This window comes from Cyprinodon tularosa, unplaced genomic scaffold (assembly GCF_016077235.1).
Source record: "Cyprinodon tularosa strain WSP-4 unplaced genomic scaffold, ASM1607723v1 ctg69, whole genome shotgun sequence".
In the NCBI taxonomy this organism is placed as follows: domain Eukaryota; kingdom Metazoa; phylum Chordata; class Actinopteri; order Cyprinodontiformes; family Cyprinodontidae; genus Cyprinodon; species Cyprinodon tularosa.
The window spans coordinates 1,993,760-2,009,126 of NW_024039440.1; the positions used below are offsets into that span (position 1 = coordinate 1,993,760).

General features: G+C 36.8%; 1 protein-coding gene across 1 annotated transcript in view; it reads left to right on the forward strand.

Moving 5' to 3' along the window:
- Positions 1–15,367, forward strand: part of dner (delta/notch-like EGF repeat containing) — a 65,846-nt gene that overhangs the window by 31,905 nt on the left and 18,574 nt on the right. The window contains exons 3-6 of the mRNA XM_038267983.1: positions 623–720; positions 5,002–5,165; positions 12,567–12,715; positions 13,894–14,047. Of these exons, the coding sequence (XP_038123911.1) occupies positions 623–720; positions 5,002–5,165; positions 12,567–12,715; positions 13,894–14,047 (565 nt within the window). The remainder of the gene's footprint in view (positions 1–622; positions 721–5,001; positions 5,166–12,566; positions 12,716–13,893; positions 14,048–15,367) is intronic.

The following is a 15,367-nucleotide window of genomic DNA, read 5'->3' on the forward strand; positions in this document are numbered from 1 at the left end:
GACCATTGTTGTTTCACAATAAGATGAAAATGAGTCTAATACCTGATGTGAGTTCATTAGTGCTTGTCTGATTATGTAAATGCTACATATAAGTATACTGATCCAGCATGGGGGGTCATGGACAGCGGTGCACGTTAATTTGGGGGTCGTGACCCAATAAGGTCGAGAACCAATGCACTTAAATATAATTTCTGCATAAACTGGATATGACTTTTTCCACTTGGAGTAACTTGATCCTGGTCCTCTTTGCAGAATTGTTCTAATTTGGTCAGTTTACAGTCGATCTGCAGCATCTTAATCAGATTTATGCATCAGACTTTGACTAGGACACACTCTTAAAAGTGCACCTTAGATTATTGTCCTGCTGCATAAAATAGTGAACTGATCTTAAGTAAAGAAACTGATTGCAGGTCATTGTTGGATTATTTGGTAGAGGGCAGAATTCATGGATTCCTCAATTATGGGAGGTCATTCAGATCCTAAAGCAGCAAAGAGGCCCCATGCAATCCACTACCAACATATGATTACTTCTAGATGCTCTTAAATCAATGCAACAAGCTGTCTCTTAAATACTGATAGCATTAACTCTACCTTGTTTTGTGTGTTGGGTTTTGTGCTTCAGGTCACTGAGGGTCTGCACTGTGTGAGCCCTGAGCTCTGTGAGCTGACATCAGGAACACTGACTCTGTCTCTGGAGGTGCCGGAAGAAACAGCTGTGAAGTAAGATTAATATCATGAAGCTTTTAAACTGACAAAGCAACAAAATCCATCTTCTTTCGCTTTAGAGTTTTTATCAGCTGCAGTTTAAACTTCAGTCTGGAGATGACCATCTAATAAATCTACTGCTATGGATCCCAATAAGACTGCCATTGCTTTTAAAAAGTGCTGCATCCAGTTGCTTAAAAAAGAAGTATTTGGGTGGCACTATGTGATCTTTAGTGCCAGCTCAGCTGCAACCCTGGGAAAGGTGGTTCTGTGCATAATTATCCCACAGAAGAAATAAAAATAGCAACTTCTGGAGGAAACATTTTTCATCTTGATCTTTTCACTAATATCCTTTCATTAGAAATTCTGTGACCCAACATTTGTCATTTTAGTGCAGCTGTGCTTAATTCATTAAAGACTATGGTTGTCCTAAAAAAGTCTAACTGCTACCCAGTAATCAAAGGGTCAATGAATTATGCAGGAGGAGTGATCAAGGTGATTTCCTGGATGTCCTTGATGTTCCTTATTATACATGGGAGGCACGTCACAGGTCCTAGAAAAAAAGGCTGCAAGTTAACCTCCACTGCTTAGTTTTCTTTTTTTTTGCATTATAATTACAAGTAGAAAAATCATTATCACAGAAGAAAGTATTTGTCAAAGGCCTCAAGTATTGGTTTCTTCTGTTGTTGGTTTGTTTTTCAAACTAAAATGCTTAAAATACTCAAATCAAAGTTTGTAAGATACAAAGAAAACCAGAGTAAATATGAAATACAGTTTCCAAATGTTTATTTTAATCATTATTAGAAAAAACCCACCCATAGCTACCGGGTACTATGTGAAAAAAATAACTCTTAGCTGAGAATAAAGCCATTTTTTTTTTTATATAAAACAATATATTCTGCCTGTTTCATCACTTTCTCCTTTCAGATATAGAATTATTCTTCTATTTCTGATTGTCTTTTTTCCGCAGAACCCTTTCAGCTGAATCACTGTAGAGGTAATAATAATTACAGCCCTTATCAGCTGTAAACACTCATTAGAGCCAATGCACAACATGGAGGCTAAGAGGATAATCACACATTGTTTTAGTTGTTTTGGTTAATATGAAAAAGATGAATTCAGTGTAGGAAGGAGGTTAGAGAGGCTCTTAACGTTGTTTATTCGGAGCAGCTTCACTTGAGCTGTTGAGCATCTTTTTTACAACTGCAGCTGACAGATTACGTTTTTCTCCCCTGTCTGGCTCTCATGAGGGCTTTCTGTGAGAAGATCCAGCTTATTTCAGCTTTCCTCTCATCTTTTCTCCCCTTTCAACAAGCTTCTGGTTTAGTGCAGTATTTGGTATGATATGCAGCCTTTTCCTCACATTGGGTAGTCCATTTTCAGAATACTAACCTAAGAGTTTCTCTACTTCTGCAACAAATCTCTAGTTTCATTTAGAGGTTTTAAGTTGTTAAGCATTATTTAAATAATGAGTCTGCAGACCTCTGTTGAAAGGCCAGTCTTCAAAGCGTAAACAAAAAGGTTTATCACAGTGGCATTTTAATGTTTTAAACTGATTTTACTGATTTAGATGTAGGCTTGATTTTGTTCAGGTATCCAACACAGAAAAACAATTTATTGAATTAAACCAAAATATAAATTAAACAATATCCATGATACACTACAACAGCAGGAGCTTAAGTTGCAACCTTCCAGAGGTCAAACATTGATTAAAACCGCTAGATTATCCATTTACTGTAATAGCAATTTCAGAAACTTGTTTAAATAAGGAACAAACTGATCGGGTACAGAATAAAGGTATGATAGTTGCTTCATAGTCGGGCAACAAGGGGAGGGGGAGTTGCTCTATATGTTGACAAAAGGTACAAATGTAATGTAGTTTGCAACATGTAATTTGTTATGGGTAATATGATGGAGTGTGTTGCTATTGAAATTGATATGAAGAACTCGAAAAAACTTGGCAGTAAGTTGTATTTATAGAAAACCTTGTTCCTGTATTGATACTATTAGAGAGAAACTATCTGATTTAGTTCATCTAGACCCTAAAAAGCTCAGTTTTATTTGCAGGGATTTGAACATCGATTTGTTAAATCCAGAGGAGCACAATGCAACTACAGAATACATCAACCCAATTTACTGGGCAGGTTTATGTCCTACAATTACAGCCAGTGCAACTCTCACTGAAAACATATTAACCATGATTATTGATGGGAAAATAGTGAATGGGCTAATCAGCGATATTAGTGACCTCCTCCAGGTGTTTGCAATCATCCACAGCTGCACTAATACAATCAATAAGAAAGACCATAAAGCGATTCTCATAAAAAGACAAATAACAGAAAAAAAAACTATCAATAGGTTAAAAGAAGAACTGCAGAGGCAGAAATGGAAATCTTTTTTGGTGGAAAACACAGATGAGGCCTCTTAATCTATCCTATTACGTTTGGGAAACATTGCCCACTAGTGAAAAAGTTACTATACAAAATCATATAAATGAGCCATGAGTAACCAAAGGAATCCTGAATGCATACAAGGGGAAAAATACACTATAATGTGCAACAATTCTTTAAGTAAAAGAACTGTGAAGGCTGAATATAGAATTAAGAAATACAGAAGATTAGATTTATCAGAAACAGTAAAAAAAACAGTATTATATTGGAGTTATATAGGGGGAGTTTTGGCCTAGTGGTTAGAGCAGTGCACTTGTGCTCTGGAGAAAGTTGCAAGTACTCTGTTCAGTTGGTACATTTCCACATTGTGGTACAATAAACTTATTTAGATAATAATAAAAAAAAAGAATATGCAATAAGAGTTTTTCTGGACTTGAAAAAAGCTTTTGATACTGTTGACCATGAATTAATAATGAGGAAATGACAAAGGTAGAAAATTAGAGAAATAACAATCAAATAATTTATTTAACAGACTAAAACAATGGATGAAAACAGATTTCAAATACAAACTATTAGCTGTGGGGTCCCCCAGGGTCAGTGTTGAACCCTTTTTTGTTTATTTTTGTAGATGGAAAAAAAAAAATTGGAATCGTGAAAACCTAAGTTCTCTATTGTTAGCTGATGATACAACAGTATTTTGTTGTGCAGAAAATCTGCAACAACTCATGGTTACTGTGCAAAGAGAACTCTCCGTATTGAATTTTGTGGGACAAAAAAGGGATTTTAGGGGAAAATAAAGTGTATTATTTTTAGTAATAGTCAATTCAACACAAACATTGGACATAAGACAAACAATATAGAAATAGAAGAAATATTCTTCTTGAAATTGGTAGCAATGATTTTACTTCCTAAAATTCAGTTTCTCTTACAAAAATGTAAATTAGAAAATATATTATTACAGTTAGATCTTGGTGTGTGATTTTGACTTATTTTAGTGATCTACACATGGAACAACAGAGAGGAGTGCTTTTAATAAATGTAATAACGGCCTGCCGTAGTCCACTTCATATAAACTTACACATTAACTTGAGCAACAATCTTCTCCTTCGCCACCTTCCTATCCTTTGTAGCTGTAGCGCTGTTTGTCTGTCTTTAAAACACATTTTCCTTTTTTATTTAATTTTTTTGCATTCCTGCATTTAAATCTCTAGTTACAGTGGGGTGAAATAGGCACTTCCTGTTGCCTGTTGTCATGGTGACTTATCGAATCGGCGCTCAACTGATAATGGCTTTTCATACTTGTGTGTAACTCTGAGTGAACCAAGCTAAAATTGATTGAACTAATTGATAGCAGCCGTTGTGAAACCCAATATTCAGAGTTCCCGACTTTTGGCTGGATCAATTTAGAGTTGCAGATTTGAATCTGAAATTTTTACCCCTGCTTCATTAAACGGACCATTAGCCTGATTTGTGCTATTTCTTTACACTTCCCTACTTGAAGTATAGGGAAGTACTTATGAAACAAATGCAGAATCTAAATCCTACAGAAACGAGCAATAAGAAAAGCATTAACTCCTGATTACAGACAACCAACAAACCAACTCTACATTAAACTGGAAGTACATAGGTAATGTAATTCATCAAATAGTACCTCAAAGTACCCAGGATGTGTTTCAGGTGAGGGGAAGTACATTTGCCCTGCGAGGCACATTTATGCTTCAAATGCCAATGGTAAGAACACATGCAAAGCATCACTGTCTATCAAAAAAGGTGGTTCAAATATGGATTAACTGTAGGGATAAAATTAAAATTTGTATTAAAAAGGAAATCAGTGAAAATTATTTGGTGATACAGCAGAAAATGCAAAATTGCTCCCTTTTCTTCCTCTTTCTTTCCCTTGCACTAGGGTGCTGGTGAATGCCAATGGAGCCCCGGTGCTGTGGCGTGTCAGTGAAGAGGGTTTTCTTCGTTCTTCTATCCTGAACGGCACCACCGTATGGTTTCTGCAGGCCCCGGATGGTTTTGTGGTTCCAGACCGTTTGCTGCCTCTCGGACAGAACTACTTTCTTAGTGAGTCTTTTCTAACTACGGATAACAGCGACCAACCTGTGGAGTGTAAAGTGAAAGAACAGCATTGAATTGCTTGGTTAATGTCTGATAATTATCAATAAGCAGAACACAGTGTTAAATTTGCAAGCTTATGGACGAGTGATCAGTGATACATTAAATATATGTAAAAAGGTTTAAAATAAATTAATTATGTTTTTGCATTAGCAAAATGTCATGTTTTAAACTATGGAAATCCATCAATATTTGAGTACATTAATTGGTAGAGAGGAAAACACAAAAGTTAAAAACGTATCGTTTCTAACCAGCTCACAAGTGCTAAGACTCACTCTGTCACTTTAGACATTTAAATTTAATTTGTGAACTTTTTGCTTTTTTTTGGTACGAATAAGAAATCACACGGAGCGGCATTCCCTGTGACTACGTTTCAAAAAATGGGAAAGACAACAGACCAGGTCATTTAATTAAGCCATATGCGTGTTGATCTTCTAAAGTTATGCAGATCTGCAGTTAACAACCTGTTTAAAATAGCGACAAACAGACCTAGATGAGAGTGGGTTCCCCACAGCCCAACAGCAACCATGAAATAGTGTCAAAATGCAAACTTGCTAATGATGTCTGCATTTTCTGTCACACTCTCAAAGACGTAACCATAGGGGGTTTGATTTATGCTGTTAACAATTTGAAAGGAGCTGGGTAGAGCTTTGGGATACAAGAACAATCATGTGTTCACACCGAATGTGAAATACAGGATTGGAGGGAGTGATTTACATGTTATCCTGATGTAATGGTGCATTCAGGAGCAAAACAATGTGAGGAACATGTTTCTAGCATTGCAAACAGCAGGATTAGGGGGATATTTTAATATTAATGATGAATAACAGCCAAATCAATTGAGCTTTAGTGGTTTCTGAGTAGAGAAAAATACCACATAGTGAACATATATCAATTAATAAACACTATAATGTTTAAACCTAACTAATAAAGACTGAATTTAACTAAATGAATGAATAAGAATAACGTTAATGAAGTAATAATATCACTATTATCACTTGTCTTAAACACCTTATATCTAACTACTGATTGTGTTAAGAATGAGCAAGCAAAGCCAAAATAAACTAACTAAAAACTTGCTTCATATCTGACCCAAGCAGACTGTAGTTCATCACTTCTTAAGTGAAGTTCAGATTTCCCCACAAATGGACCGCCCACTGCTGTGGTTCTCTTTCCATAAACACCTGCAGCTGCCTCAGTAGACTCCACCTGCAAACACCTGGGTTAGCTCTTCATTTTTGGCAGCATCTGCCTGAAGGGCTTAAAGTTTATTATTAGGGCCATCTTTTCGTTTCATGCTTCTTTCCAATATTTTCTGAGTTCTCCTCTCTCTGTGTTAATTGATTGATTGACATCCGTGGCCGTGCAACGGTCATTGACTGCTGTTATTGGTCCAACCCAGCAACAATTATCACTAATGGAACAATCTACCAGGTTTTTGTAATGTTGAGCATAAAAAACAAAGCAAAAAAATAAATAAATAAACGCTTCGGCATGTGTTTTTATATATGTGTAATAGGCACATTTTTTTTGCTGGTATATTTTTTGAATTTGCCAGCCTAATTTCTGCTGTACTTTTTGTGGATGTATTGAATACCTTAGACCACAATGATCAGGCATAAACGAAGCTTAAGACTGAGATTTTCAGCAACATTAATTACAGATATAAGTCCACTCGTTAAACACGGTAGAAGATATGTGGTGCTTTGGGTGTATTTCTCTTTTAAAGGCCCTGGCAAGTTTATTAGAGTCCATACTTTTATAAAGTTGCGTGTATCCTAACTGTATCATTCCAATTCCAAAACAAAAGGACAATTATCAAATCAGTTTAACAAGACAAGGAAATAACATAATTTTATGGCCATCCAGTTTTAATAACTTTTACTTCTTGCAGTGTTATTTTTGTATTTCAGTGAGGAGAAAAAGAAAACTTTGAATCAAAGAGTCAGAATCTTACATCACCATCTTGAAGTTTATATTTGAGCTTTTTTCATGCTGCTGTTTTGGGGTGTTTGAGTTCTTGTAGAGCTGCAGTAGGAACTGAAACCGGGGAATAATTAAAGGGCTGGTTGACCTCTTTGTTGCGCCCTACATACATGGCGCTGTTTTCATGTACTTCCTGTCTGACAGCTGACCTTCATTTCTGCTACCTCTGTGGCAGCCATCACTTCTGCTCAAGAGGGAATGAAATTGTTAAGATGAATTAAAAAGAAAAAAAGGAGGAATGGACGGCTGGTGTGAAGGATTAGGATAAGAAAATGGGGGCAAAGAGGAGACGACAAGGCAGAAAGGGATTATAGGGAAGGACAGGAAGACAAATGATGCAGCAGCAGAGACAAAAGGTCAAATTGTGAGACACAATTGGTTTATGTGATTTGTTTTTTACAGGCGCCAGGCTTAATCGTGTATGACTAATGTTCACAACATATTCATCTGCATCCATTTCTGGTGTGCATCTTTGCACACCAGGATCTATCAAATTTTACCTTTAAGATAAACCTGGTATTATTATTCTGGACTTGTGATTTTACAGTTGAAGCCAAAATGACTCTGCAGGTCCAATTTTCATTGTCATTGGGTTTAATGATCATTAAGTCAGACGATGACAGCGGAACGTGCTCGGCGCCATCCGAGTTCTGATTGGTGGGGCAAACTGACATCACTGCTTCATCACTGGTGGACATTCAGTTCATTGGCCCGGGTCAGATTCCATAAAACAGCACCTGCTTTTTACTATGGTGCTATTTTTATCCGAGCAGCAGTGAAACTGTCAGCCTTGATTGAACACATAATAAAAGAGATGTTTGAAGTTTACAGATCCAGAGAGAGAGGCATCATGGGAGAACAATTCAAAGATTGGTTTCCATCCATTTGTCTTTTGATACATCTTAAGAGTAACAGTAGCATCTCAGGGAAAGTGTTAAATTGATCTTTGCTATGATAGTTTATCTCCCTAATGTGCTAAAAGGACAGCTGAGTGGGATAAAAGAAACTTTTATGGATGGAAACCAAAAAATGTAATTTCAGATTGCTAAGGCGCAGTTAAAAAGGAAGGATGTTAAATAGAAAAAAAAAATCAGAATGGTTCACAATTGTTTTCTAATGTTCTTATTTACATACAACACGTCAAATCAATCTTGATTTGATATTTACAACACGTCAAATCAAGGCACAAAGTCAGTTCAGTGAAATCATGCAAGCAGATTGGTTAAAACGTTTTCAATTTAAGGAAACCCAGCCAGAATCTTGTCGCATTGACTTTCCCTTGATAAGTCTGTACTTACTGTTAACAGTCACTTGCATTGTATTGTCATATGTTGTATACGGAGCATACAGGTGGTGACGGTGGGGTAACAGACTCAGAACGTAGGAACCAGAGTTCAGGCGAGACAGACAGTGAGATAATTCAAAGCATTTATTAAACTGAATCTCAGGTGGATCTGCGGATCTGCAGCAGCTGCGGCTGGGCCTATCACTGAAAACTCTTGTTCAGTCTATCTCTATAGAAAATGATAGGATCTAGCCGTAAGGCTGCCAACTACAACCAGAGTGTCCTCAATGCTGCAGTCCCAGAGGGCAAGCAGGAGTCCGAGCCAGGTCTGCAAAACAGATCAGAACAGGAAGGCTCAGAGGTACAGGAGTCCAAAGCCCTATCAGGGATACCGATTGGAACAGGAACAGTCTGGTTCAGGGTTCCAAGAGTCCACAGAGAGCTCAGAAAGAACGTTCAGATGTGAACAGGCAAGCACAGTGGTTGAGAGGCAGAACAGGTTAGGAGATCAGGAAAACTACGGTACGCTATAAACTCGCTCTCTCCAATACAGGGACAGGGTACGCTCAGTGGATAAGAGGCAGATCATGATCAGGAACTCAGGAACACCACAAAACACTAAAAACTTCTCTCACCACTGGCCCCCGAGATTGAGAACCTAAACAAGAACAACAACAATAATCTCAACCTCAATGATCTGGCCCCTATGGCTGGAACTGAGTCATATATATATATATATATATATATATATATATATATATATATAAGCAGGTGGATTAGATAAGCAGTAATAGGAAAACGGACAGAGTTAGGTAGGTGAATGAAATGAGCAATTAGGCCAACCCTCAGAGCCATGATCATGACATGTGGAAAGGACATCCACTGTAATAGGAACAAACCATGACTTTTTGGAGCTTCAAGAAGACAAACAAATTTCCCTTTTTAATAAGAACAGTTTTCTATGGGATGATTCAATTTTTTAGCTTTTCCATTACTAATGGTTTCATGGAACCATTACTATCTTTAGTTTCTGGTTGTCTGCTGTGCTTCTTGTACTCAAAACAAAGTCAGAGGAATGTACCTCACTGATTGGGGCATACATCACTAGTCACAGCATGTTTTGATAAGGAATAACTATTTAATTATTTTATGTTGGGGTTATTGTGTATTAGCACTATTATATAAAGCTAGAATTAGGTTACATTAGCATTATGAAGCATTAGCCAACCTTGTCTTACAGGTCTACATGGCCTCTCGCACCACCTTGAAATGATTGATCAGCTCCCACTGAAATGCTACTTCACTGTAATAGTAAATTAATCAAATTGTGTTGACCGGAGTCCCGACCTGAATAGATTAGGTACTGATGGAAAAGTGGCAAAAAATAACACAGAGAGCTGATCAGGTTGTACTCTCTTCGTGAGAGAAAAGCTCATTTTAACAGCAGTATTAGCTCCTCTAGTGGAAGGAGACTCAAACAGATTAGCTTTGAGTCAGTTTCCAAGTCCATTGGATGAAAAAAAGCACATCAGTCAGTCCCAGAAAAGTTTAGCCAAGTTAATGTCAAGGAGAGAGATAGGATTAACTAATCAAAGACAGGGCCAAGTTTATCCTGTGTAGAGGGAGAACATGAAGTCACTGGCAGCAGCAGCTACAGCAGATTCCCCCCCCCCCCCCCCCCCCCTAGGATAGTGTCAAAGCTGATCAGAACACCAGGCCAGATGTAACATAACTAGAAAAATAGCACATACAGTTAAAAGTGGAAATTGCAGAAAACGAATAAAAAAATAAAAGGAGTATTAACAAGAAGTAACAGAGAGAGGGAAAGTGGTCATTATGTCTCAAGCAGACTAACCCTATAGCAGCACAATTACAGATAGCTCACCATACAGTATCATATCTCACTGAAACTATGAGCTTCTTCAAAAAGAAAAGTTGGAAAACAAATTGTCAGGGTGTCTGCTTCACTGAGTAAAACTGGGAGTTGTGTTCCATTAAGGCACAAACTGTTTTATTGATAGGAAGATAACGAATACATGACACGGAATTTTGTTTTGAAGCAGTCATTTGCAGTTCTGATATTACAATACTGCAAAAACTGATCTTGCCATGAAGGACAACTCTAGATAGAAGTTACTGCATGTACAGCCGTAACCTCTTAATATCAACCTCATTTTGGGAAATTCTCGCCTATTTTGCATACCCAAATTGAAAAGCAAATAACTTAGGAACTGTAAGCCCAAATTACATGTGTGATACATTATTTGAAAGCTAACACCCTCTAGTTTCTGAATATATACATGAAAATTGGGTGAGTAAAACAACCCAGCTGCATTAAGCCCAAGCTGCATCAGTTCAAACATGACTCAAAGTTTTTTTTTTTTTATTCTCGAAAATAATAGGTCTTTTTTGAACAGCAGTTATAAAGAGATGCCTGCTTGTTTTGGCTGCTTTGTCATGGTACATTTTGACATGCAGCTATATCCAGAGATGGCAAAAGTACTCACTTTCCGTACTTGAGTAAAAGTACAGATACTTGTGTTAAAAAATACTCTGGTAAAAGTGGAAGTACTGATTAAACTTCTTTACTCAAGTAAAAGTAACAAAGTACAGGCTTGTAAATTTACTTAAAGTATAAAAGTAAAAGTAGAAACCACGTTTTTCATGCCGTTGCCTACATTTTAAATGGATGTCTGCCAATAGGACTAGATCTCCGTTGTGTTCATTTTCAATCATCTCGTCGTCCATACTACTATGCTAACGCCACCGCCACCAAGCTGCAATGATTTGCCGCGAATGAATACCGCCGAATCTGTCGATTCATCTTGTAGTGGTGCGTCAAATGCAACGTAGATTCCCGTCCAATTAGATTGAATTTGGTATTGATGACGTGAAAAATAATAACGGTAACTCCATTGAAATGATTCAAAACTAAAGTAACGAGCCAATCTTTTAAAATGTAAGGAGTAGAAAGTACAGATATTTGTGTAAAAATGTAAGGAGTAGAAGTAAAAAGTCGCCATAAAAATAAGTAGTAAAGTAAAGTAAAAATATCAGAAAAATCTACTTGAGTACAGTAACGAAGTATTTGTACTTCATTACTTCCCATCTATGGCTATATCTGTGTTAATTGTCCTTTGGTGCTTGGTATATCCATAAAATGAACTATGTGGTTGAATTGTGGAGAATCTAAGCTTTCCAACGATCTAACATGTCTATATTGGTAAACATTTTACCAGTGTAATTTTCATGCATACTGAGTTTCTATTTGGGAACGCTTTAAAACGGTGGGTTTTGAGGGGTTAAATCCAGTATAGAATCCATGACAAAAAAGGTAAGTTTGATATTGAAGTTCAATAAATTGGAGTATATGCTCCAATGAGTCTCATTTATTATGTCAAGTACTTATTATATTAAGTACCTTTAGATAACCCCCCAACTTTATACCTGTGTTGAGAGACAAGCTGTCTTTAACTGAAATCCTCAAGGGCTCTTGTTCTGCAACGAATGCTGAGTCATTTCGTTAAACAGGTCTCTAGCATGCAGTCAGGCTCTGTAGAGTTTTACAGATTTGCTTATTTATGAGGGAGGTGTTGAAGCTGAGACGCACTTGAAAGTTGCAGGGCTCTGGTCCTACTTTCCATTAAGCTTAATGGAAAATAATAAAAAGGTTCATTTATTGGTCTGATGATTTGATTGTCTATTAGAACATATCAACTGGAATAGATTTTATGTAAAAGGTAAATGCCCTCGATTCATATTTCACTTAAGTCCAGCTACATGCAGCCACAGCAGTCCTTGGGTACAGCGGGTAAATGTCTTGCCCACACCCGTAAGATCTGTATTAAGACAGAATGAAAAGAAAAAAAAACCTTCATAACAATATATTATTTTTCTGTCATATCTAATCCCACCATATTCTAATACAGTTTAAGATTTTAAAGGGAAAACATGTGAATTACTGCAGTGGTAATGAATGCTATTTTAAAGATTAATTGACTTGTCTTCTGCAAGTATATCTAAATAAAGCAAAGCTTTTAAATTCTTAAGCACAAAGGCTTTCTTCCTTTGTGTGGCAGGTGTGGTCCGTGTTGGCGCTCCCACAGCTCCAGAGGTCACGCTACGTCTTAACCTAACAGTAAAGGCCAGCAGCTGCGTGGAACCTGGCAGCAGCTTCAGTGATCCTCAATGTTCTGGGAAAGGAAAATGCGTCACGCAGCCCTCTGAGGTGAGAATTCGCAGAAATGGCAAAGGTCTGTACTTTCAAAGCAATCGTTCTCTGGTATGAAAATATCAATACGTCCTACACAGAACCACTCCTTTCTTCCAGCAGGCTGTTCTTCCTGCACTTGTTGGATGACTTAAAGCACACCATGTTCTAACTATTCATAGTATTGTATCAGAGGTCCTTCAAATTTTGATGTCAAAAGATTTTGTAAGAAATCTTTTGACAAGATGTATCAAAAGACAAATCTTGTATCTCTACAAGACTGATTTGTTGCATTCAAAGGTCTGGCAATGAGGTAAATATAAAAATAACCCACTAAGCTTTTAAGGATTTTGCCTAGTTCTTCTATCATGTAATCATAATATATCAATGTGAGCAAAGCAGGCTACAATAGCATGTTAATAATTCCTTTCCCTACAGTAAAAATGTAAACTAGAAAGAAGAAATTTAGCAAAATCATTAAATTAATGTTTGTTTTTATGTCATGCAGGCCCAAAACACAGACCTGAAGAATACAGTCCAAACTGCAATCCAATTATTTTCTTATAAAAAGATTGTCTGCACTTTATCAAATCTGACCCACATTTACTTCATTTTAAAAGGAAAACAAATGTAGTCTCTGGATGTGCAGAGCTGTTAAAGATGTTTACCAAAATGAGTGAAGCTGTATTGCAGGTAACGATGTCGCCACAAAATGTTGACTCAGATGCTATCAATTTATGAGGTGGCTAAACTTTTCAGAATATTTGTTTAGCAAACATAAAAAAAAAGTTTTTTATGTTTGCACTAGTTTTTTCCCCTGAAGTTATAAGCTAAATGTGTTTGTCTGCCACACATAACACCAATTTATAAATGTAACAAAAAGTGAGAAAGTCAACATTTGGCTATGTGCTCTTGAAAGTTTACTGTTAAGTTTATCTCCCTAAAAGAAGCAAAAGCTAAAGCAGCACCAGCATTTTTATCTCTAAACAGATTCAGACTCTTTTTATATCTGTTTTTTTTGCTCTAACACCCATCTAAGTGGCGAAGATCAGACTGTCTCTGCTGACTGATGTGTTTTGCCACTGAATCATTTTACAGTTTTTAGATTCATGAATTCAGTTTGCCATGTTCTTCTCTTCTTCTCTATCACTGTTACGCCCTAACACATTAAACATGTGCTTGATATCTACCTGCAGAGCACTTTCTTCTGTGAGTGTGACGATGGTTACACTGGAATATTTTGTGAAGAGCTGGATGCCTGCCACCACCGGCCTTGCCGTAACAATGGCACCTGCACTGACGTCAGACAAGGAGGCGAGGGACAGAACTTCACCTGTACCTGCCAACCAGGTACGTTTGAACGTATTAATCCATTTCACGTGTTTCAATGTGTTCATTTTCAGGTGTTTAGTTAAGTTGTGGTTCTGGGGTTTCTGTTGATGCTAATCTAATTTTCATTATGAAAACACTTCTTAGTTCAAAGTTGATCGAGAACTTTCCATTCTGACAGATATTTTCTAGAGTGGTGTTGTGTTTAATGGCTCTAAAAACAATGGCGTCTGATTGGGTTATAATCAATGGACACAAAGGTTCATTGTGCAAACAAGCAAGTTTTAAAAATTGATGATCCATCTTAACCATCAATAAACTTTTTTTCTAGATAGACTGTAAATTGGGCATTACCAAGTAAGCTCTCTTAATTTTGATATATGTGGCCTAATATCTAAGCGCTGCACTCTGCAGGTTGGAGGATGGCTTCTGCCAGGCTACTGCCCACAGCAAGGTGATATCATTCTGGCTTCCCTATGGTGGATAATCTTACACTTTATTTTTAATGTCTAGCCACTGGTACATCCATAACAATAAAAGAAAAAACAAACAAACATTTTTTATAATTTCTCAGTAATTTTTAATACTTTTACATTGGGTTTATTACACTTTAAATTAGCTTGTTTAGCTTTAATCCCATTCAGGAAAACATACATGATTAAAAAGAAAATATTCTTAATGTAGGATCAGAAATAGCTACTATATATTGTCCATGTGATACAGAAATGTTAATTATGGTAATCCAAAAATGCTAAAAATATAACAATTCAAATGTTCAAGGATGATTTAGAATGTATGCAGATGATTTATTTTATTCCAAATGTGCAACATTTTCCCACCATAAAATCCCACACTATTGCTAAATGTGTTCACCTACTTACCTTGATTTGCAAATTAATTCAAGTAACATTGAATTCTAAATTCATAGGAATCAATAAGATGTTGACCCACCCTTTGCAGCTGTTATAGCTTCGGTTCATCTAGGAAGGATTTCAAAAATGTTTAGGAGCGTAATTATGGAAAGTTTGACCATTCTTCCAGGAGCTAATTTCTGAGGTTTTAGACGGATGTTGGACTAGAAGCCCAGGCTCCCAGTCTCTGCTCTAGTTCTTTCCAAAGGTTTTCAATCAGATTAAGTCAGTCTCACTACCCAATCCGTCCCGGAAGCATGAATCGTACCATCAGCTCATTTGCGCATGCACAACCAGATATACATCCGGGTTTCAATAAATAATGTAATTATGGTACTAAGATTACTTATTTCTATCCTTAAATCACTAAAGAATCCTAATATACATCTTTAAAAATGTTTTATGACTTTTTCTGAGACCGTTAAACTGC